General features: G+C 42.6%; 1 protein-coding gene across 1 annotated transcript in view; it reads left to right on the top strand.

Moving 5' to 3' along the window:
* Dnajc1 (DnaJ heat shock protein family (Hsp40) member C1) overlaps nucleotides 1–24,682 on the top strand; it is a 199,953-nt gene that overhangs the window by 170,521 nt on the left and 4,750 nt on the right. The window contains exons 10-11 of the mRNA XM_031369105.1: nucleotides 18,147–18,195; nucleotides 23,682–24,124. Coding sequence (XP_031224965.1) covers nucleotides 18,147–18,195; nucleotides 23,682–24,124 — 492 coding nt within the window. The remainder of the gene's footprint in view (nucleotides 1–18,146; nucleotides 18,196–23,681; nucleotides 24,125–24,682) is intronic.

Raw genomic sequence — 24,682 nt, 5'->3', positions numbered from 1 at the left:
TTCCTGTGCTCTCTCTCCAGGTCTCTGTCCTTCCTGTGCTCTCTCTCCAGGTCTGTCCTTCCTGAGCTATCTCTCCAGGTCTCTTTCTTCATTGTCTTTTTAATTAGATCTCTCTCTATGTGTGAGTGGGTGTGCACACAGGCTCACTTCTGGGTATGAGTTTGTAAGAGCTCACACAACCCAGAAGTGTAAAATCCTTCTGGAGCTAGAGTTACATGTTGTAAACCACCTGAGATGAGTGTGCTGGGAATAGAACTCAGTCAGATCCTCTGCAAGAACAATACATGATCTTAATTGCTGAGCCATCAGTCTAGCCCCCAGCTCTGATCTTTGTTATTTTGTCTGTTCTAGATGTGAGTCCCTCTTTTCCTTCTTCTTCTTCTTCTTCTTCTTCTTCTTCTTCTTCTTCTTCTTCTTCTTCTTCTTCTTCTTCTTCTTCTTCTTCTTCTCCTTCTCCTTCTCCTTCTCCTTCTCCTTCTCCTTCTCCTTCTCCTTCTCCTTCCTCTTCCTCTTCCTCCTCGTCCTCCTCCTCCTCCTTCTCTCTTCTTCCTCTTCCTCCTCTTCATCCTCCTCCTTCTTCTCTCTTCTTCCTCTTCCTCCACTTCCCCCTTCTCCTTCTTCTTGCTGTCCTTTCAGGCTCGTTGTTTCCCATGCTATACAAAAGGTTTTTAATTTCTTAAAATGTCATTTTCTTGGCATTATTTCCTGAGTGACTACAGTCCTATTTACAATTCCTTGCCTGTATGTATGTATACTTGAAGTGATTTTCTGTTTTCCTCTAACAGTTTCAAATCTTATATTGAACTCACTCAGTTAAAATGGTGTATAAATGGCTTTGCGGCAAGATCTTATACTGTAGCTCATGTTGTTCTGGAATTCACTCTGTGGCCCAGAATGGCCAGAAATGGACAATAATCCTCATGTCCCAGCTCCCAAGCCCTGAGATGTACTAGTGTGAGCCACTGTACCCAAGATGAGAATGACTTTCTGGAAAAGTGAGGCCAGTTTCACAAATTGTTAGAACACAGACTGGACCCAGTATTTATTAGAAAATAAGATTTCTTTACTATTGTTGTTAGTGTTTTGTATTTTTTGTTTGGGCTTTTTGTGTTTGGTTTGGTTTTTTGGTTTGTTTGTCTGTCTGTTTTTGAGACAGGGTTTCTCTGTGTAGCCCTGGTTGACCTGGAAGTCTGTAGACCAGGCTTGCCTCAGAGATTTGCCTGTCTCTGCCATCCAAGTGCTAGGATTAAAGGCCTATTTTGTTTTTTAAGGCAATAATTTATGCAGGCACAGATGGCTCCAAATTTGCTATGTATCCAAGAGTATTATTTTCTTACTTCGTTGCTATGACAGAATGCTCTGATAAAAGTGACTTCTGGAAGGGAGTGTTTGTGTTGGCTCACAGTTGTCACATTGGCACAGCTGGCCATCTTGATGGGGAAGGCATTGGGGCAGGAGCTTGAGCTTCCACAATCCGGAAGCATGGAAATGAGTATCTCTTTTCAGCTTTCTGTATTTTGATTTGGTCCCAGCCCATGGAATGGTACTGCCCACATTTAGGATGTGCCTTTTCACCTCAATCTAATCTAGATTATTCGATCCTTCTCAGACATTCCTAGAGTGTTTCTCTTCTGTGACTCTAGATTCTCTCAAATGAATAGTCACATCATGGATGACCTTGAACTCCCCTTTGTCCTGCTTCTACCTCCCAAATATGAGATTGTAGGGGTTATAGACAAGTGTCACCGCACCTGGATTTTAAACATTTAAGTCAATAAAGCAAGCTCTCTTCCTTTGTTGTTGTTATTGTAACATGACTCCAGCCAGTGCTGAAGTGGTTTACTTCCCAGTCTACTATTACACCATTCTAGGTGCATGCAAAGAGCAGGGTCTGTTCTTATATCAAAGACAAAATAGTCAAGTTGCAAACAAGGCATAAACGAAGTCCCATCCGGTGGTCTCAGTGTCTAGGGTTTATCAGGATGACCAAGATACAAGGAATACAATACATTCCTTGGCTGTATTCATTTTTGAGCTTTGTCCTCCAAGCCCAATGTAAGTATTCTTCTTTGAGTGTACTCCTTTGTCCTTCTAGCCCAACGTAAATATTCTTACCAATATCCTTGAAGCAGGCATCAGGGGCTCTCCACCCTTTAAGCAACATATTAAGTTGATATTAGGTCCATAAAGTAGTAGATAGTAAGGCAGGGATTAGCACTTGACTTTTCTTCCATTCTGATCCCATTCAGATGTGGTGGCACTAGGGAAGCTGGACCAAGAAGACATTTGGGGATTTGAGGCTAGCCTGGAGAACAGAGTGTCGCAGGATGGCCCACCCTGGCTGAGGAACCATTGGCTGCTGCTGATGCCTGCTGCGGGAAGGAGATAGCTTTCTTCAGGGATGGGGACTCTGAGAATCTCCTCATGCCATTACAGGCAGCCCCAAGTCTACTGGGTGGTTGGCTTGGTTTTGGTTTGTTTGTTTTAAAGACAAAGAGCTCCTGAAGTTGGGAGAAAAGTGGGTGGGAGGAACAGGAAGGAATTAGGGGTAGATTGATCAAAACATATCAAATATTTGTATGAAATTCTTAATAAAAAAAGTAAGGAAAGAAAGAAAGAGAGAGAGGGAGAAAGAAAGAAGGAAAGAAAGAAAGAAAGAAAGAAAGAAAGAAAGAAAGAAAGAAAGAAAGAAAGAAAGAATGTCAGAGTGGGGATCTGGGTATAAGGCTGAAGCCCAGCACTTGAAGGCAGAGGCAGAGGGAGAGGGAGAGGGAGAGAAGTTGAAGATTATCCCTCAGCTACATGGCAAGCTCAAGGACAGCCTAGGAAACATGAGATCCTGTCTAAAGAAAAACAAACTGAAAACAGAACAAAATGAAAAAAAAACTTATAAACAAGCAAAACAAAGTAATAATCAAACTAATTGTTTTAACTAGGTCTCCATTGCTGTGAAGAGATACCCTGACCATGGCAACTCTTATAAAGGAAAACATTTAATTGGCGCTGGCTTACAGTTTCAGAGGTTCAGTCCATTATCTTCATGATAGGAGGCATGACAGCGTCCAGGCAGGCGTGGTGCTAGAGGAACTGAGAGTTCTATGTCTTGATCCGCAGGCAGCAGCAGACTGTCTGTCGCAAGGTCTCTTTCTTTTTTTTTTTTTTTATAATATTTCTATTTTTTTTTACAAGATTTATTTATTATTATACATAAGTACACTGTAGCTGACTTCAGATACACCAGGAGGGTAACAGATCTCATTACGCATGGTTGTGAGCCACCATGTGGTTGCTGGGATTTGAACTCAGTACCTTCAGAAGAGCAGTCAGTGCTCTTACCTGCTGAGCCATCTTGCCAGCCCGCAAGGTCTCTTTCTTATAGAGTCTTTGTTTTGTTTTGTTTTTTCGAGATGAAATCTCTGAAACAAGTCCTTGAGGGGCTAGAACCATCCTGTATACGAATAATACCATGATTCTAACTACAGTGACACCCTAAGCAGACCATAAGTCTTTGGTAATTATTGAATATAGTAGAAAGATATTTCATTACTAATGTCACATCTGTGACAGAATGTTTGAACTAAAAAGAAACTGTTACTGCAGTCCTTTGGCTCTGTGCACAAAGGTGAAGTGGAAAAGGAGCACAGCCTAAAAGGCCCCGGTGCTGCTGTCCTGCCTAAGCAAACCTGCTCAGTCAGCAGGGTCTCAAGGTGAGGATCAAAGAAAGAAAAGACAGACAGAACGATAACACGACTCCAGCCAGTGCTGAAGCTGAAGCAGGTTTGTTTTTTTCCAGTCTGCTTTTATATCATTCTAGGTACATACAAAGAATATGGTCAGTCCTCGCCGGGCAGTAGTGGCGAATGCCTTTAATCCCAGTGCTTGGGAGGCAGAGGCAGGTGGATTTCTGAGTTTGAGGCCAGCCTGGTCTACAGAGTGAGTTCCAGGACAGACAGAGAAACACAGAGAAACTCTGTCTCAAAAAACCAAAAGAAAAAGAAAAAAAGAATATGGTCAGTCCTAAGGCATAAACAGAGTAGTCAAGGAATAAACAAGGCATAAATGTAGTCAGGGAACACACAAAGCATAGACTAAGGTCCTCTACTGGCTGGTTTTGTGTGCCAAGTTGACACAGGCTGGAGTTATCACAGAGAAGGGAGCTTCAGTTGGGGAAGTGCCTCCATGAGACCCAGCTGTGGGGCATTTTCTCAATTAGTGATCAAGGGGCTAGGGCCTCTTGTGGGTGGTGCCATCCCTGGGCTGGAAGTCTTGGGTTCTATAAGAGAACAGGGTGAGCAAGCCAGGGGAAGCAAGCCAGTAAGGAACATCTCTCCATGACCTCTGCATCAGCTCCTGCTTCCTGACCTGCTTGAGTTCCAGTCCTGACTTCCTCTGGTGATAAACAGTAATGTGGAAGTAAGCCGAATAAACCCTTTCCTCCCCAACTTGCTTCTTGGTCATGATGTTTGTACAGGAATAGAAACCCTGACTGAGACAGGTCCCATGATCACTGTATTCAGGGTCTTAACAAGACCCATCAAGATACAAAGAACACCTTCCCCTGCTGTAATCCTCTTGAGCCTACTTCTTTGCCCTAGCCCAAAGTCAGAGTCCTAGAAGGCTGCACCAGGGGCTCTTCACACCTGACTTCCTGTTTATCTTGACTTGGTCAGTCTGGCTGCACTTCTTTTGTGACACCAGTTCCATAGGAAGGTTCGGGGATGGCATGTGACAGCAGGATGGAATGTTCCATGGGGTGGTTCAGGGATGGCGTGTGACAGCAGGATGGAAATGCTCTGCTGGTATAAACAATACCACTCTGCTGCAGATAGTATTCTAGAAAAGGGACTTGGTGAAGGCCATGGAGCACTGTAACTTAACTGTAACCACGGAGGACTTGGTGAAGGCCATGGAGCACTGTAACTTAACTGTAACCACAGAGGACTTGGTGAAGGTGGCTCATTTTTAGCCCACGCTGCCCTTTAGACTCTCATGTACTGCAGCTGTTCTGTTGATGACCCTTCAGGCAAAGTCTCCTGATCTTCTGAATCCAAAGGGGAGGGGCACTGTCCTAGCAATAGTCGAGTACGTACAGCCAGGGTCCTGAGCAGGGCCACCTCTCAAAGTCCTTGCTAGCTGACTGCCAAGCATTGGTGAAACTCTTACCCTCCTGCACCAGGCATGTGCAGTGCCCAGACTGAGTTCCACCCTCAGTACTGCACATGCTTGGTGCAGGAGGATATGATATAAAGATAGCTTAAAGTGGTTTTAAAAGCATTGGAAGAAATCTTTCTATGAAACCCAAACTGGCCTCAAATTCACAACCCTTCTGCCCAGGTCTATTTACTTACTTACTCTAAGCTCACTGTGTAATCCATATTCTTATACTATCACTGACGTGTCTAGTAGGGACTTAATGTAGCACCTTCAGTTACTGCATAATGACTTACTGACCTTGAGCAGACCTTAAGAGCTAATGTGGTTCCTTTTCCTAATGTTTGGGAAGCTACTAATCAGAGAGGAATATGGGTGTAGGCATACTGGGTTATTTCAGTCTTCACTGGTGCACTAATAGTGTCTAAAAAATTATGCTAGTGTTTGTTACAGAAGTATTTCCTGCCTGCAGATGACCATCAACACTGTGGGGGCTGGAGAGATGGCTCAGCAGTTAAGAGCACTGACTGCTCTTTCCAGGGTCCTGAGTTCAAATCCCAGCAACCACATGGTGGTTCACAACCACCCCTAACAAGATCTGACACCCTCTTCTGGAGTGTCTGAAGACAGCTACAGTGTACTTACATATAATAAATAAATAAATCTTTAAAAAACCTATTTATAGACATGGTCAGTCAGTTAATTGAAAGCCCCCCCCCTTTTAATGGATAAGATGAGCACAGTTAAAGGCATTGGAGACATAATTAGAATGTTCAGCACTACTTCCTACCAATTGAAAACATTTTTCAAGTGGTTTGTTCAATGTTCAGGTAATAGAATATACCTTGAATTTGAAAGCTGCAATAATTCTTAGTTGTAATGAGTAGGAGATCCAAATAGAAGACTACTAGAGTAAATGTGTATATATATATCTTAGCTGCATAATTTTTTTATTTTCCTTGTTATCTATGTGGGGAAGGAGAGTAGGGTTACACATGCTTTGGTATCATGTGTGGAGGCTAGATAACAACTATTGTCTCTCCACTGTTTTATATCAAGTTTGATATACTCTGGTATCACCAGGTTTGTTTTGCAAGCCCTTAACTTGCTGAGCCATTGTGCCAACAGGTTATCTTTTTTAATAAGATTTATTTATTTATTTATTTATTTATTTAATGTATTTGTACACTGTAGCTGACTTCAGACACACCAGAAGACGGCATCAGATCCCATTACAGATGGTTGTGAGCCACCATGTATTTGCTGGGAATTGAACTCAGGACTTCTGGAAGAGCAGTCAGTGCTCTTACCTGCTGAGCCATCTCTCCAGCCCAATTTCTGTTATCTTAGTAATAGTTAAGACAGCAAGTGAGCTGGAATCCGAAAGTATGACTGAAGATTATCAGTGGCAGTCAACATTCTCTTCCTGAGTTACCTGAGGATTATGCGAGGACTACAAACATGCCCTCTGAATCACAGAGCCCTTGTGGTAAACAGAAATTTGAACTCATATAACTGTCAGCTTACCTGGCTCTTACCTAATTTATAATATATGTTGCTTTATCACTAGAAGGAAGGAAACTTATCTTAGGGTTTTGTTTGTTTGTTTACTCTGAGCTGTGTGCCCACAACAAGATATAAGCTCCCAGTTTTTGAGAATTTTGAGAGTAATTTAATAATAAAAGGAATTACTGATATGTTTATAAAAAGATAAAGAAGGGGAAGATATGTTCTATGGCAGTGTGATAAGGTATGGGGGAAGGGGTGCCTCAGCGGGCCCATGCCAAGGCATCACTTTCCCCTGAGGGACCAGCCACATGAAGAGAGAGAGTAGAGGAGTAGAGGCTAGCCATGACCATGTGGAGAGAGAAGGCAGGGGAGAGAGGGAAGAAGGGAAGCAGGGAAAGGGCAAGAGACCAAGAAAGTGAGGAGGGAGCAAGCAGCCCCCCCCCCATCCTGGCTGTTGCCAGGTAACGGTGGGGTGGGAACATAGACAGAATGTTAACAATTACTGGACACATCAGAGCGTGATAAAATGCAAGTCTCTACAACTCTTCTGTCTACGTGACTCAATGCACATTTGGTGCTGTGGTTCGCACAGGAACTGCCCAGTCCAGTTGCTTGGATACTGAAGAATAGAACTCACTTGTGTGAGTTCTGTGTAGAATTTTTTTCCCAGGTGAGACCAGAAATAAACAGTTCTAAACATCCCTTGTGATAGTATATGTTGAGACACATCGTATGCAGTGGCGCATAACAGAAAATATAAGCACCAGCTAAAACCTCAGCCACGCACTATAGAAGAGCAGGAGGCAGCAGCTCCAGGCAAGTCTGCACACACTCCTCTGCAGTCATGAGGCTGCCAATGCATCTGTGATGGCTTTCCTTTCCCAGAGCGACGTGCTGTGTTATTCACAACACCCTGGACATTAGCTCTTATTTATTTGATAAGTTCCTTATTACACTACACTTAAATGATCAGCTGAAGATACCAAACTTGCCCCCTCCCCACATTTTTGCCTTTATCTACCATATAAATGCTCTACCTGCAGCCATAATTTTTTTTTTCTTTTTTGGTTTTTCGAGACAGAGTTTCTATGTGTAGTCCTGGCTGTCCTGGAACTCACTCTGTAGACCAGGCTGGCCTGGAACTCAGAAATCCGCCTGCCTCTGCTCCCAAGTGCTGGGATTAAAGGTGTGTGCCACCACTGCCCGGTTTGTGCCACCACTTCCTGGCTCATAATTTTTATAAACCCATCTTTATTATTTTACTGTTTTATGTACATGGGTGCTTTGCCTGTGTGTATGTTTGTATACCACATGTGTCTGGTGCCTGCAGAAACCATAAGAAAGCATTGGATACTCTAGAACTGGAGTGAGCCACCATGTGGCTACTGGGATTTGAACTTGGATCTTCTGAAGAGTAACCAGTGAGTGCTCTTAATAACTGAGCCATCTCTCTAACCCCTAAAAATCATGACATCAAAATCATGCAGACTTGACAAAGAGACTAAAAGAACAGATTGTTGGGTATGTAGAATTGAAACATTGTGTTCTGCTTTTAGCTAGTGAACCTCATAAATATGTTACCTTTCAAGTGAGAAAAAAAATATGACTTCTAAATGATAGTGATATCTAATCCATTTTAGAGTTGGACACTGAGTATCTAAAGGATTATGATTATATAGAAAGAAGCCAAATTATGATGTAAACTTGTGGGGGTCCAGCCAGCGGAGCCCACATATTCATGGGTTGTCTCGGACTGGAGTTTATTGAGGACCTGTGGAAATAAGAAGGTGGGAGAGACAAAGAGATGCACACCAAGAAAGCTTTACCAAAGTGTACTTTACTTTGGGTACACAGTGTTTTTATAGTAAGGCAAAAACGAAAGCAGCAACAATCAAACTTTTTAACATAAACATGAGATTGGAGGAAGGGACTTCAAAGGCAATTCCGACAGAGGTGAGCTGGTTGTCAGCAGTCTTTGATCTCCAGCAGTCAGTGTTTAGCTCCACAGGTGAGCAGCCGCAGTCCCGGGCCCTGGCATTCTTTTGCTTTCGAAACTGTCCAGGCTGAGGGGAGGGAGTCCACATTTCACCCTCTCTCGTTTAAAAAAACAAATGCAGGATAAAGGTCATGCTCAACACATTTGTATGGGCATCATCACGGTGCTTTGAGCTTCTCTCTCTGGCTCCGTCCTCCCAGGCTAATGATGTGTCTTTATCACAGACACAGACACTGGGCCTGGGCTGACCTCACCACCAGAGAGACCGCTACTTTCTGCCCCACCCATCCACACAAAATGGCAAGACATGCCTTTTAACACCTGCAGAGTCCGGGAACTGCTAAAATTTCCTAAAGGCAGCTAACGTAATCCTGGCCAGGCTGTTCACATAGATGCTGAAGTCGGGAGGTGGAGCTGGGGATAAGCTCCTGCTGAGTTGCAAGTCTTCCCTCCGCTCTGGAGTCAGTTGCCCAGGGAACAGGTCTCAATACCATGTAAATTAGTCCTTTGAAGACTCCGGTAGTCAAATTAACCTTTGAAATGCTGGGATCTCAGTGGCGTGCCAGCGACTTCAGGATGTCGCCTGCTCTCAGAATGTAAACATTGAAACGATAGCGAAACTTTGCTCCCGGTGAGCCATAGTTTACTTGCTTCTGCTTTATCGGGAGTAAGCAGATTTTCGAATCAAACGGGAAAAACACGTTCAAAACTGGCAGGAAAAAGCCTGTCAGCTTTAGAACAAAAGAAAATGAAAGAAAAAAAAACTTTCTGAGCTTTCTTGCTAAGACAGCAGCTGCTCTGAATCAATCTGGCGTACCAATCTCTCTGGGAGCCAATGCGTCTCCTCCTCTTTTTGGGAAAAAATGCAGACTGAGCCTCTGCCCCAAACCAACACAGGATCTGGGCCATGCCATGCATTGATGAGCCGGTCTCTCCAACGCACCATAGCATGAGAATTAATAGATTCAGGATGCCAATGTCGGTCCGCCACAGATCGACCTTTAACATCAGTCTGCAGAAAGTTCAAAATAAAAAGGACAAAGGCAAGATGCGCCTTTGGAGACCTCTGGGGGAACAGGTCCCCTCCCTTGGTCTTGAAAAGCCAATTTTTAATCATGCGATGAGCACGTTCAACAATACCTTGTCCCATAGGGTTATATGGGATGCCGGTCTTATGAAAAATGCCAAAATTTTTGCAAAAAGAAGTAAAATTTTTACCAGTGTAAGAAGGACCATTGTCCATTTTAAGTGTTTTGGGCATACCCATAACACTGAATGCTTGTAAACAATGATCAATAACATTTTTAGAGGCTTCTCCTGTTTGCAGGGAAGCAAATATAAATCCTGAACAAGGATCAATGCAGACATGTTTCCAAATTCTGCATAATGTGTTATATCCATTTGCCAGATACTATTAGATATAAGTCCTCTTGGGTTTACCCCCAAATGTGGGACTGAGGATAAAATGACACACTTTGGGCACTGTTTAACAATCATTCTTGCTTGTTCTCTGGAAATTTTGTTTGAGCCTCAGAGTCTGGCTGGATAAATGGAAATTATCATGATCCCATTTAGCTAAGGCCACAGGATCTGAAACTAAAATCTCTCCTATCAGGGCTCTGTCATTGAGATCATTACCTCAGGCTAGTGGTCCTGGCAGGCCAGAATGAGCCCGAATATGACCAATATAGAATTGATTTTTATGTGCAAGAATGATATTTTGTCACTGAGCAAATAGAATTCCTGCTTGAGTGTCTAGCTTAAAACTGCCCACAGTTTCAAGCAGTGGTAAACAATTGAAGATATAGAGGCTGTTGGTGTATAAGTTAAATGCATCAGGCACAGCTTCAAAGACTTTAAAACCGCAGTTAATTCAGCCAGTTGAGCGGAGAGATCAGGAGTTTTTATAACCACCTGTCGATTATTAATGAGATGTCCAGCTCTTTCTTTAGAGGTGCCATCAGTAAATAACACAAGGGCATTATCTATTGGCTTCCAAGCTGTTACCTTTGGAAAAATTACTTCATGCACATTTAAAAACTTTATTAATTTGTCCTGGGGATAATGATTATCTATAGTTCCCTGAAATCCAATTTGAGCAAGCAGCCAACCTGTACTATGTTGTTTAAGCCAGGAGTCTTGCTCCAAAGTAAAGGGTTGAATGATAACATCTGGCTCCTTGCCAAAATAAGTTAATGCTTGTTTCCTACCAAGCATAATTATCTGGACAACAGCTTCATAATATGGTACGATATTACGTTTAGGAGATATCCTTGAATGGATCCACATAATAGGTGCCTTTTGCCACAACAATGCCGTAGGGGCATGACTAGTATTGAAAACATAAATGTAAAGAATAATCTATGTAAGTAATGAATTGATTCTCAATAGCCTTTTCTACCTGCTGTAAAGCAGATATCCCTTCTTTAATTAAAGATCTAGGAGAATTTGGGTCAGAATTACCTCTAAGAATATCAAATAAGGGCTTCAAGACTCCTGTGGTAAGTTTTAGATAGGGACAAAGCCAGTTAATATCATCTAATAATTTTTGAAAATCATTTAAAGTTTTTAATTTGTCTCTACGTGTAACTATTTGTTGAGGAATAACAGCTCGATCTGTAAGTGTAAAACCTAAATAATTATATGGATCTTGAGTCTGCACCTTTTCTGGGGCAATTTGTAACCCCCTTCATTAAAAGCCATTTGTAAATCTTTATAACATGAAAATACATCTTGGGGAATTTTCCCAGCAATCAAGACATCATCTGTGTAATGGGCAATGTAAATCAGTGGCTATTTCTTCCTTATACGTTCTATTACTTGTGCCACAAGTTTCTGACACAACATAGGACTGTTTGCCATCCCTTGAGAAAGAACAATCCATTCCTATCTTTTCATAGGTTCCTTAAAATTTACAGATGGAACACTGAAAGCAAATCTCTCACAATCTTCAGGGTGCAAAGGAATTGTAAAAAAGCAATCTTTTAAATCCATAACTATTTTGTAAAATCCTTTTGGAATTGCCACAGGAGATGGCATTCCAGTCTGTAATGCTCCCATTACAATCATAGATTCACTAACCTTCCTTAAATCTTGCAACAATCTCCATTTACCTGATTTCTTCTTAATCACAAATATAGGCGTGTTCCATGGGGAATTTGAGTCTCTCAGGTGGCCTGCTTCCAATTGCTCCTGCACTAGCAACGAAGCTGCTTCTAGTTTCTCTTGAGACAAAGACCACTGATCAACCCACATAGGAGTATTATTAATCCACTTTAGTTTTTACAAATGCCTTTCCTATTTTCTCCCAGGATTTCTTATCTATCCTGCTCATACCTTCTAACCAAGGGCAGAACACTTCAACCAGTTCTGATAGCTCCCTTAATGCATATAATTTCACCCTTACCCCTTTAGTCTCAAGTAGCCTGCCCACGTTCCGGGAAGCCATCTTTGAAATATCCGCACCCATGCTTCTTCTACCGCTGATAAATCCCCCTAGGTCCCTTAAGGTATCGGGCGAATACCTATTTTCCTGCCTAGAATTCCCCGTAGTCTCACATGGATCCCTGGTCAGTGCTAACCAAAACTTCTTACTCTGTGGAAACGACTACAATCATTTGGATCCTTTTTCTTAATTAACCAGAGCTCTGTATCCGGTGGTGCGGTCCCTCAATTAATTTCTCCCGCGTCCAAGGTCCACGTGGGCGCCATATGTGGAGGTCTGGCCAGCGGATCCCACACATTCATGGGTTGTCTCGGACTAGAGATTATTAGGGATTTGTGGAAATAAGAGGGTGGGAGAGACAAAGAGACGTACACCAAGAAAGCTTTATCAAGGTGTACTTTACTTTGGGTGCAGAGTGTTTTTATAGTAAGGCAAAAACGAAACCAGCAACAATCAAACTTTTTAACATAAACATAAGATCAGGGTCAACTGCTTAGCCACCAGGATTTTTGCAGCAATCAACTTTTCAGAGGAGAGTGGCCACTGAGGAACCCACACTGGCTCCTCTGTTTTCCAAGTAATAGGAATACCTCCCTCAGTGGCCCCTAGGAAAAACCCAACCCCTGTCTAGGCTGTCGCCAAAAAAAAAAAAAAAAAAAAAAAGCCAGAAAAATTGAGTGCAATTTCAAAGCGCCCATGGTTACTTTTGTTAACCTTTTTTTGTTACTTTTCTTTTACTTTCAGTTCACTACTCCTTATAGCCTCTACTTCCGAGGTCCTTATTGCCCCAACTTCCGAAGTCCTTATTGCCTCTACTTCCGAGGTCCTTATTGTCCCAACTTAACTGGGAACTTACCAAGCCGGCTGCCCTGACTGGAAAAGGTTCTGAGTCTCAAGAGGTTTCCCCGTACAGGCCACCAACTGTTAGGTCCGCCTCGACCAGCAAGAAAGACACAACCCGAGCTCTTCCTTTTAGCAGTTTATTCAGGAACGTTGTAACATTCTTCTCCCTCCTGCTTCTCCTGCCTTCTTCTTCTGCCTTCTGGCTCTGGGGAGCTGTTACTTAAGCCCCGCCTTCCTGCCATCTAGGCCCTGCCTTCCTGCCTACCCTCCACCGTTAAGTACTCCCAAGCTTAGCCAATTCCAATGGGCCACGTGGCAAAAGTGGATAGGTCACCAAATGCGGAAGCAACCAATGGCAGCAAGCTTAGCCAAATGAGGGCTTGTTTATGAGACCGCTCGCTCTCGGAATGGCTCTCCACAGAGGCCAGTCTGGTCTACAGTGGGATTTCCAGGACAGCCAGGGCTATAAAGAGAAACATTGTCTCAGAAAAAACAAAAACAGAGGAAGAGGGAAGTACCCTAACATTTAATATTCTAGCGTCTCATTTCAAAGGAAAAGTCCTAATGAAAACAAAAAACTCTGAGGTACCTCAGATCTTGAGATTCTGAGGACAAATATATTTATGATTTTGTCAATTGACCTAAGTGTGTGTGTGTATGTGTGTGTGTGTGTGTGTGTGTGTGTGTGTGTGTGTGTGTGTGTGTGTGTATGTTGTTGCATAAGCCTCATCCTAATACCCCAAGAGACTAAGGCAGGAAGACTGAATTTGAAGCCAGCTTGGAACAAACTGAAAAAAAGTTTGGATTTTTTAATAATGTGCAGTGTACATGTGCTCGTGCACATGTGTGGAGATCAATGGGCAACCCTCAGGAGTTGACTCTCTTTTCATGCTGGCTTCTAGGGATATAAGACACAGGCTACAAGGCTTGCTTTGCAAGCATGTTTACCAACAGAGCTGTCTCATCTCCCAAGTTTGAATCCCCTGACCTTCCTCCTCTAGTTAATTTTTACTCTCAAATGTATGTATTTACCTTTTGAAGCAGACTGTTACTGGTCCCTATATTCTCTTCACAGGACTTCATGAGTTACAAGACTTGAGGAAGCTTAAGGGTTTTTCTTTTTTTTTTTTTTAAAGATTTATTTATTTTATGTAAGTACACTGTAGCTGTCTTCAGACACACCAGAAGAGGGCATCAGATCTCATTACAGGTGGTTGTGAGCCACCATGTGGTTGCTGGGATTTGAACTCAGGACCTTAGCAAGAGCAGTCAGTGCTCTTAACCCACTGAGCCATCTTTCCAGCCCAGGGTTTTTTCTTGATACTTTACTTTGAAAAATAAACCACATGGGTGTTCCTCCCATCAAGCTGTTCCAGTTTGTATTTTTAGCTCTAGAACTAATCCATGCAGAACTAAGTACAGGAGATGGAAAACCTTAAAGTAGGTTCTAGATGAAACTCAAGTCACTTCAATTTTTTTTAACATGAAGATATACTTCAGTAACAAATGATTTAGTCTAAAGAATCCAGCCAAATTGAGTTCTCAAGTGAAAATAAAATATAAGTATAGCAGTGTAGATGTATGAATTATATTTAATAAAGTAACTGATAAACCCAGGCCTAAATCAGAAAGAAAAGAGGTTTGGAGACTCTCCCTAAGTCACATCGTACTTCATTTATTGTCTGTGTAAAATATGTAGTCTGTGTCTTCATGCATCTTTGTGAGTTTATTAGTCAGGGTTAAAGTAAAACACAGTTTACTAGTGGAAAAGAAAGCATGAATTTTTTTTTAAAGGTCAATTTAGGAAGATAAGACAATTATAAATACTAATGAAATTAGAACTTAATTAGTAATGAATTATAAGTACTAATGAAAGAACACCAAAGTGCATGGACCAAAAATTGATAGAAGTGAAGGAAAAATAAAAAAAATTAACACTAATGATTTGAAATTTGAGTACTGATGCCTGCTAATAACAAGGCAGATAACAACGGAGATCTAAGCAGTACAAAAAGCAAGCAGACCTGAGATCATCTGTCCAGCAACAAAGTATCCATCCTTCCTGAGCACACAGAAAGTAGTAAGTGTGTTAGCAGTTCCCACAGAGTAAAGGTCACATCCGTAACACACACACTGTGAATGGGGAAGTTAAGTAAATTGTGGAAAACCCCCTTCTCCAGGAGACACTGGACCAAAGACGAAAACAGCTGGAACCAGAAATTCCATAAAAATGAGTGAGAAAGTACAGCATACCAGAACTTAAACAGTATACAGTTGAGGTTTATCATAGAGTGAGTACATGCTCAGTAAGAGCACGGAGCTCGGGGCAGAAGCTGGCTGGAGGCTTAGCTTGGCGTCTTTAACAGTCAAGCAGGCTAAGACAGAAGAATTTCCATGACTTCAAAGCTAGCCTAGCTGGCTAGAAAATGAACTATATACCTGTGTCATACAGGGGGTGGGGGGAATCCAAATCAAAAGATAAAGAAAATAATGCATTAGCAGTGCCATTGAAATCAAAATTAATTCTATAAAAAATACCAAGAAAATTGGCGTGCATTTAGTAGGATTAACTAAGGGGGACAAGGGTAAAAGAATTTAAATTGCTGACCTTACAGAAATAAGAAAAAAGAAGGAATGTATTTTGAGTAAATGTATGCAAAGGAATAAAATACCTCTTTTTCAAATACATATGGATGGAGCTGACTGACTAGTAGTTGAAACTACAGATGCACAGAACGAACCATGCCATGCAAAGATCTATGGGATGGATGTGAGTCTGGCTTGGCACACTAAGGAGACCTATCCAGAGCTCAGAGAAGTTCTTCTAAGAGGGACAGTGTATGTTTTCTGTGAAGTTTGTTTAGTCTGTGGACCTAGCAGACCCAAACAGAATGAGATTTAGTGGTAGTGAAAGAACACCTGACCTGTCTGTCCATAAAATAAGAGATTTCATTTCCAAATGTGGATGTTATCATGATTGAGAGCAAAAGGCTTAGATCCTTCTTGCCTAGGTTCCTCACCTCACACATTATTTCTCTTCTAACTCACACTTATAAAATGGGCTAAGAGTTATACACCTAAATATGGCTGCTGTTAAATACATGTGTGTACACACATGTGCACATGTGCCTTATTCAGAACACTGTCTGGTACACAGCTTATTACTGAAGCCCTTTTCAGATCTGTATTTCTAGAAGGTGGGCAAGAGCAGGGCTCCAGGTTACAATTGCTGTCATTGTTATAATAGAAACTAGTCTAAGGTAGCAGCCAACAGCCCTAAGGGAGTCACCAGCCCTCAGTCAGCCCCTCGAGGCGATTGATGAGAAGGTGACCCTGAATGACTATTACGAGCAGTTTGTATACTTTTTTAGGGGCACTGTTTAAGCATGACACGTGTTTGAACTCTACCTGAGACTTTCCAGAGGGTCAGGTGACTATCAGTCAGTAAATTCTGAGAAATTTTTACTCAAGAATGCTCCTGTGGGTAGAGAATGGAACTTGGCCTTGCCTTGACCCCAGGTGGGAGGGGGAAGCTGTAAGGTGGGTGTGTGGCTGGAAAAAGCCCTTAGGGTCCCTCAATTGTATTTGGGTTAAAGGAAAAGAAACATATATGATAATGTAATCAAATTTCGGGTGTGAAATTTTTAATTAGAAGAACTTGGAAGCCGGGCAGTGGTGGCACTTGCCTTTAATCCTAGTATTCAAGAGGCACAGGCAGGTGAAAACTATGAGTTTGTGGACAGCCAGGGCTACACAGAGGAACCTGGTCTCAAAACAAAGAGAAAAGAAAAGAGGTAAACACTTAGAACTTGTGTTGGATGACAAGTTCAGCTTGTTTTATTGAATAGGAGGCAGCATCTGTGAAATTAGTGTTTCTAACCAGCCTTAAATGTTTTCTCTCACTCTGCCTGCTGCATGATTTACTGTGCTTTAAATATTTCTACACCTCATGCTCAGAGCTTCTTTCCCACTTAAACATGTTGGGGATAGAGGAATGTCTCAACTGTTAGGAGCACTTGTTGCTCTTACTAAAGACTCTGGTTCAGTTCACGGCAATGACCTGGTGGCTCACAACCATCGGTAAATTCATTTCCAGGGAGTGACACTCTTTGCTCGCCTCCCTCCACAGGCACTACATGTATGTGGTGCACATGGAGGAAAATACCCATACAGGTAAAATGGGTCTTTAAAACCAAACAAACAGCCTTAAGAAGTAAGTGTACATTAATATCACAGAGCTCACCATTTTTAACTAGTAAATGCCACTGATGTATTATTTCTTTGAGTCCACACTTAAAGGAAAATGTATTGTTTCTTGGGTCCATATGCCTTCACCCCCAAAACATGTTCTTGTGGTGCACTCCTGTATGATCTTGGGTTTCTTTCAAGTGTGTGGAGAATGTTATTACATGATTAGCATGAGTGTTAGCCCCTGCCCCACACAATGCTCACTGGTATAATGTCTTCCAGTGAAGAGATACAGTCAGTTTCTTGAAATCCTTACTGAAAATAGTGCACAGCTCTTCTAAAACTATTTTTAAAAGGAATCTATTATAATTAACTTCCACTGAAATTAGTGAAATGATTCAGGTTCTGATTCTACTGTGGAGGGGCATTTTAGAGCAAGACATTGCATCACTTGGGCCTCACTTTCCTTACTAGGTAGCCTGGCCTGAGCTGCTGTTTTAGTGAGACTGGGAGTAGCTAGGGAATTAAGGAAGAAAACATGCACACAGAGAAGAGCTGGGCTCTGGAGCACTGCACATGCTCTGATGGAGCACACCAGTTACCACAACAGCCCGTGTGTTATGGGGAATCTCAGCACAAGTGGGGGTGAAGGACTTAGATGTCTCTGTAGGAGTCTACGTGTGTGGGCATTCTCAGGCTGCAGACATCCTGGAGGAAGTGTGCAGATAACAGTTTGGCACACTCTAGTCAGTTATTTGCACTTGTACACACTGCCAACATTTGCACTCAGGAGGAAAGCTTTGCCATTCCCAAGAGTCTTGAGATGTTGTTGCCCTTTCAACAATGCACACTCACTGAGGACTTCTTCTCCTCTAACCCTTTACAGAGGAATGAGAGTCCTATGTGCTTATAGCTTCTGTTCCCCCTGTTCCTTTGTGTGGGCCTTATATGGAAACACTCAGTTTACAGGGCATGTGGAAAGTAAGCTGTCTTGCTCTCTGTGTTTTTAAATAGGTGACAACCAAAGCCAAGGAACTGAAGGACTCAGTCACCAATTCCCCAGGTGAGTTGCCACCTTAATCGATTTGACTCCATGAATCAAAGCAAATCAAAGAGTCAATCATTTGCTCCCCAAAGGAGTTTCTACTTTATCACTAATCTGACAAGGTTTCTTCAAGATTAATCCCTTCTTTAAGTGCTAGAGATGGTTGTTTTCCCAGAAACCTCTACTGATCCTTTCTCTGAAAAGTTAATCATAGATAATAAGTCTGGCCTGGCAAAGTTGATTAAGTTTAAAGATGTGGAGTGTTAGCATACCTAGGGGCCCAGTATCTTCAGACGAGTTCAGTGTGGTGTGTTCCTAGCTTTAGGAAAGACTGTTTTAGCTTCCTTCCACGAATGAAGTGGGCAGAGAGACAGAGATTAACAGTAGTATATCACAAGAAAGTCCACTTCCAGAACTCTCTGTAGGAATGCGTTGTTAGAAAGCTACTGCATATTACAGTGAGAAACTGACACGCACCTTCTATGGGTCTCGCTGTGCTGCCTCCTGAGTAGCTGAGTGATTCTATAGGCATGACCAATCACAGTCATCACCCCCTCCCACTGTCCCAAGACAAGATATCAGTATAGCCCTAGCTGTCCTTGAACTCACACTGTAGACCAGGCTGGCCTCAGACTCAGTGATCCACCTGCCTCTGCTTCCCAAGTGCTGGGACTAAAGGCATGCACCACCGCTGCCCAGTTCAGCTTTCCTTTAAAAGAATTATGAAATAGTATTCCCCAAAGTGAAGTCTACAAAGTAGTTCATAATCTACTTGGGAGAGACCAGTCTTAGTTATTCTAATTGAAGGCTGATATAGATTAGATGAGACCTTATGTTTAGAAGAGGAAACAACAGAAAGAAAAATGATTGAAGACTTCAGAATTTCATTGTTGCTCCAGGAAAACTTAAGTTTGTCTATCTAAGCAATGAATGACAGTGATGACCAACACCTAATTATTACCATTGCTAATATTTTTTGTTTGTTTGTTTGTTTGTTTGTTTTCTTTTTTTAAATTTTTTTTCTCTCTTTTTTTTAAGAAAGGGCAAACCTGGGGAGGCCACGGCCCGGTGGCGTGTGTGCTGGTGGTGGGGGTGGTGGGAGAGCGCACCGTGGTGGTGCTGGGAACCTGAGGGGGGGGGGAGGGGAGGCCTACCAGGCTCATTTGTGTCTATTTGGGCCTCAGACTGAGGGAGGCGAAGGAAAATCTACTCTGCTCACACCCCTCCCCCGTCCCCCCCCTCCGTTCCCCTCCCTTCCCCTCTCCTCCCCTTCCCTCCCTCCCCTCCCTCTCCTCCCCTCCCTCTCCTCCCTCCTTCCCTCCCTCTCTTCCTCCACCATTGCTAATATTAATAAATATTGACATATTAGTAAAATGAGATGAAGACAAAATGTAGAGTACTTTAAACTGTCAATTACAAGGTAAATCATTAAAGATTTCAGTGGACACACACACACACAATGGGGAGGGGGGGGAGGGACAACATGAAGGGAAAAATGGTTCTTTGCAGTATAGGAAGACTATATAAGGATTTCTCCTGCTTCACATTTAATCTAAAATAGTGAGGAATGAACAGGTTTTCTTTATTTAATGTGCATAATTAATCCAGAGTCTCACTGTGTTCACTCTGAGAGAGCAGAGGCCTCATATGGGCCGAGACTTCAGAGAGAAAACAGGTTGGTGGTAGCCTCATTGCTCATTCTTTGATTTGAGCTTATTATCACCCAGGACAACCTGGGAGCCTTACTACCTCTAGTATCATGATGTCCCCTTCGGATAACATGGAGAGCAGCCTGGGAGGGACTGTTTCATGTCACACAGAGGCACCTAGTAATTTAACAAAATGCTTTTAAAAGTTAGTGAAGGCTGGGCAGTGGTGGCACATGCCTTTAATCCCAGTACTTGGGAGGCAGAGGCAGGCAGATTTTTAAGTTCAAGGCCAGTCTGGTCTACAGAGTGAGTTCCAGGACAGCTGGGGCTACACAGAGAAACCCTGTCTTGAAAAAAAAAAAAATTAAAAGTTAGTGAAATAAACTTTCACATTTTTCACTCAATTAAAGTTCTAAACTTCACTCCAGATATTAAGATAAAATGTTCCTGGAGAAACAAAGGTGACTTTTAAACAAAGAATGTAAAAGTAACTATTTGGAAAGATATTTGTGTTGAAGAAACATTTAGAAAATAGATTCTATAAAGCATTTATCATATACTATATATTATTTATATTATCTTGTATATGTTATTTTGTGGCCAAAATGGTTGTTACTGGGCATAGTGATACAGGCCTGTCATCCCATTAGGATGTAGAGCCAGGAGGATTAGGAGTTCATCCTCATATAGCAAGTTCACGCCCAGCCTGAAGTACATTAGAACATATATGTGCATGTGTGAGGTGCATGTGGAGCAGGGTTGGGGTGGCCGTACATCAGTTTTCAAAGACAGCTGATGTAGGTGAACAAGATGACTTGGCAGATAAAAGTGTGCTTGCTGCCAAGCCTGACAACCCAAGTTCAGTCTGTGGGACCCACATGTTGTAAGAAAACAACCCACATGTGTCCTGTCACATAAGAAGGACAGCAGCAGAAAGTTACTTAATCTGCCAAAAAACATCTGTCAGACATATACATGAAATAAATTTAAATTTTTAATTAATAAAAAAATTAAAACCTGATTGGGGGTTGGAGACTTCAGTGAGCACTGTGAACCCTAGGAGACTGGTCTTCAGCAATGTGGGAAGAAGACTGATTAAGAATGGCTCAGTCTAAAGCACACCACTGAATCCTGCTTACTGTCCTATGCAGCTATGATGGCAATTACATACTTGACATCATGATAGGCTTGGAGCTAACTTATAAATTTGGCACTTTATCCAGTGTTACATTTTTTTTCTATTTTTCAATATTATTAATGAAATTTTTACCAAATTTATTATTTCACTTAGTCTTTTTGGAAAGCAATCAGTTTGGCAGCCCTGCACAGAAATTGCAGTTTCTGCAGTCTAGTACTGTCTAGAGTGCCTTGGTTCTCCTTGCTGGTGCAAGGCCTTATAACTACAAAGACAAAGTTTTAATGCAGAAGAGGGGGCAGCACGCTCACTCCACCACTCTACTGGGGAGCAGGAGCAACCCTCGTTTTATAGGGTGCTAGGCAGCCATATCACCTCTTCTAATTCTCTTTGTTTTCAAATGTATGTGTCTATGTGTCTCTGTATTGCTTTGTGCATGTAGAAGCCAGTGGACAACCCTAGGGTATGTGTGTGGAGTGGGGGGTGTCTGTTCTTTCCTTCCATAATCTGGGTCCTGGGGTTAAACTTAGAATATCAGGTTTGGTGGCAAGCACCTGTAACCCCAGAAGGTAAGGTCAGCTCAGAAAGCTACTCAGTCTACAGGGACAGCAGGCGTGTGAAGAATGAGCCTGAGTGCTACTTGGTAGACAAAGCAGGTGTGTGTCCATGTTTATTTATAACAGGGCACATATCCCATTCAGCTACCAGTGAGATTCTGGCTGTGAGAAGAGCTCTCCTGTCCCACCCAGCCAGTCTCAGTTTCTTAATGGGCTAAGCTAGGTAAAGAAAGTATCAACTGTCTGTCTGTCAGTCCGCAGCCAGACGGTGGTAAGCAGCTGCATACTGTCTTCTTGAGAGGACAGATTCTACCAAGACTATTCTTGGTTTTCTGGGACTACAGTTCTTTGTCTCTGTAAGTGTAAGCTCAAGGCGCTCCATGGCAGACTAGTGAAACCTTCCTCTTCCCCAGGGGAGGTGGAACTTTGGGTAGGAATTTCTTAGGGGATACTGAACTGTACTTTTAGAGACTTAAGAAAATCAACATTTCTTGATAAGCAATAAAATTTATTTAAAAAAAGAAAACAAACCACATTAGCCTTGCATAGTGACATTAGCCTTTAAATCCAGTACAGGCAGGCTGATCTCTGAATTTGAGGCCAGCCTGATCTACAGAGTGAATTCCAGGGTAGCCAGGGCAACACAGAGAGATGCTGTTTCATAAACCAACAAACAAATCACCCGTATCTTTATACTGAAATTCCTCCTTGGAGTGTTTCATAATTAAATGACAGGACTGATTGGTAAATGGCAATAATCCATAAATTAAAGGATATTTTAAGGCTTATCTACATTTAACCGTGTCCTCCAAAGAGGCTGGCCACTCATCTAACGTGGTACCCAGTAGCCACATTCAGCTATTTTTAATTAAAGTTTGAGGCTGGGGAGATGGCTCAATCATAAAGTTTTTGCAACACAAACATGAAGATCTGAGTTCGGTCCTTGGCACCCATGTGAGAAAGCTAGGTACAGCATTGTGTGCCTGTGATTCCACTCTCAGCAAAGTGGAGACAGGAGGATCACCGGCTTCTCAGCCAGCTGTTCCAGATGCTGTAATAAGTGAGGCCTCAGTAAAAGGGACCTTAAGACGGAAACTGACAGAGGGCAACTCGTGATGTCTACCTTTGGCCACCATACCCATATGCACACATGTGCATGGACACACATGCAAGCACATACACAAAAAATAAATTGAAGCTTAAATTAAGTAGAATTAAATAAGGTTTTAAACTTGGTTCCTTAGAGACACCAAGTGGTTAGAGTCCTACAGAACATGAGGTTAGACCCCAGGGTTAGAAGGTGGCTGCTCCTAATGCAAGGTGAACCCATCCAGACTTTTCTCTGGGTTGCTCTTCCTCTGTTCCCTGCCAGGTTCATTACTGAAGGTCACAACTTAACTCCATTGGTCTGTTTTCCTTTGTGGAGTAAACAGCTTAACCTTTTACCAAGATCCTTTCTCTGCATGTAAAAGTTCATCTTGAAGCCAGGTGAATTTCAGGAAGCAGAGGTTCAGCTGTGTGAACCTCTAAGTTCAAAGCCAGTCTGGTCTATAGAGCAACTCTACAGAGAAACTCTGTCTCTAAAATAAAATAAATTCACCTTGGGCTGTGGCGATGGCTTAGCAGGTTGCCACCAGGCCTGACCACCTATGTTCAATTCCCTGGGACACAGATGGTGGAAGCAAAGAATCAAGTCCCACAAGGTGTCCTCTGACCTCCATACATATACTGTGACATGAACATACTGTGGCTCGTGCACATACTGTCAATAAAGTAGTTAGAACACTGTATCTGTGCCTGTCTGCAGAGGAGGTGCAGTGCTAAGCTTGCCTACTGTATTTTCATTATGCTAATAGAACTAATGAGTCCTAGATTATAGAGAATCCCTTTGCTTGTCCAGTGTCAGGTTTCCTTTCTAACGGATCCATGCTCTTTGATCAAAGTCTGGCCATATATGCTCATTATTCCTCAGGACAGTGTGGCAAGGACAAAGACAAGGCAGCAGCCCCAGCTCAACTCCATGTCTAACATGTTCAGACAACGACTCCCCTTGTAAAGAAGAGTAGGGTTCTCAGAGTGGTAAATTAGACAGTGCATGTAAAATACCTAGCACACTGCCTTAGTTCACCATGCCCTTTCTCGTGTACTGTGGTCCCTTCCTAGGAATGATCAGGCTCTCTGAACTTAAGTCAAATGTTCAGAATTCCAGGCCAATCAAGATAGCCACAGCTTTACCAGATGACATCATCACGCAGCGGGAGGACTCAGCAGGAGCCATGGAGGATGAGGCGCAAGAGACTGCTGAGGGTGAGCAGGAGACCACAGAAGCCCGACCCCGGAGGCGGAAGTCAGCCAGGGTGGCTGAGGCAGTAACCAGAGTGGAGCCAGAGGAGAAGCTGAGAGGAAGGAGGCAAAAAGACTTTAATATATCAGAACAAAATGATTCCAGTGATGAAGAGAAACAGAAAAAAGAAAGAACTCGTGCTGCAGAAGAGGCATGGACTCAGAGTCAGCAGAAACTTCTGGAATTGGCATTACAGCAATACCCAAAAGGAGCCTCTGACCGCTGGGACAAAATAGCCAAATGTGTCCCATCTAAGAGTAAGGTGTGTGGCACTGTGCAGTGGGGTGGGTAGACCCTGCTTCCTTCCCTGCTTACAGCCCTCCCTCTCTCCCATGGCCACTGGCTACCAGACCTTGTGTTTCACAGTTGTCTTCAGTCTCCCTCAGCTGTGCATACTTCCACAGCAGAGGTGAGGTCAGGAGGCTAAATGTAGTCATTATGCAGAAAACACCAGCTGTGAAACAGAACTCAGGCTGGCCACATAGCCCTCAGTGGGCAAGGGTGCTTGCCATCAAACTTGCTTGATGGGTTAATCCCTGGAATTCACATGGTGGAAAGAAAAGGACCAACTCCCTCAAGTTGTCCCAACATGTCTCTGGCCACACACGTGCAAACTTGCATTCGTGTATATACACAAACAAACATAAATGCAATATATTTTATTATAGATATATGTGATATATAATGTGTGTGTGTGTGTATAAACACGTGTATATATTTTTAAGAAAACATAAACTTCCCACTGCAGCCTGCCAGCCTACTGGGAAGTTCGTCCTACTCAGGACCTACTTTCTGAGTGAAATAGAGCTGCCAGGAAGTG

Source organism: Mastomys coucha, unplaced genomic scaffold, assembly GCF_008632895.1.
Source record: "Mastomys coucha isolate ucsf_1 unplaced genomic scaffold, UCSF_Mcou_1 pScaffold15, whole genome shotgun sequence".
NCBI lineage: Eukaryota > Metazoa > Chordata > Mammalia > Rodentia > Muridae > Mastomys > Mastomys coucha.
Note: the sequence above shows the minus strand (reverse complement) of the source record. Positions and strands in the feature narration are given on the sequence as shown.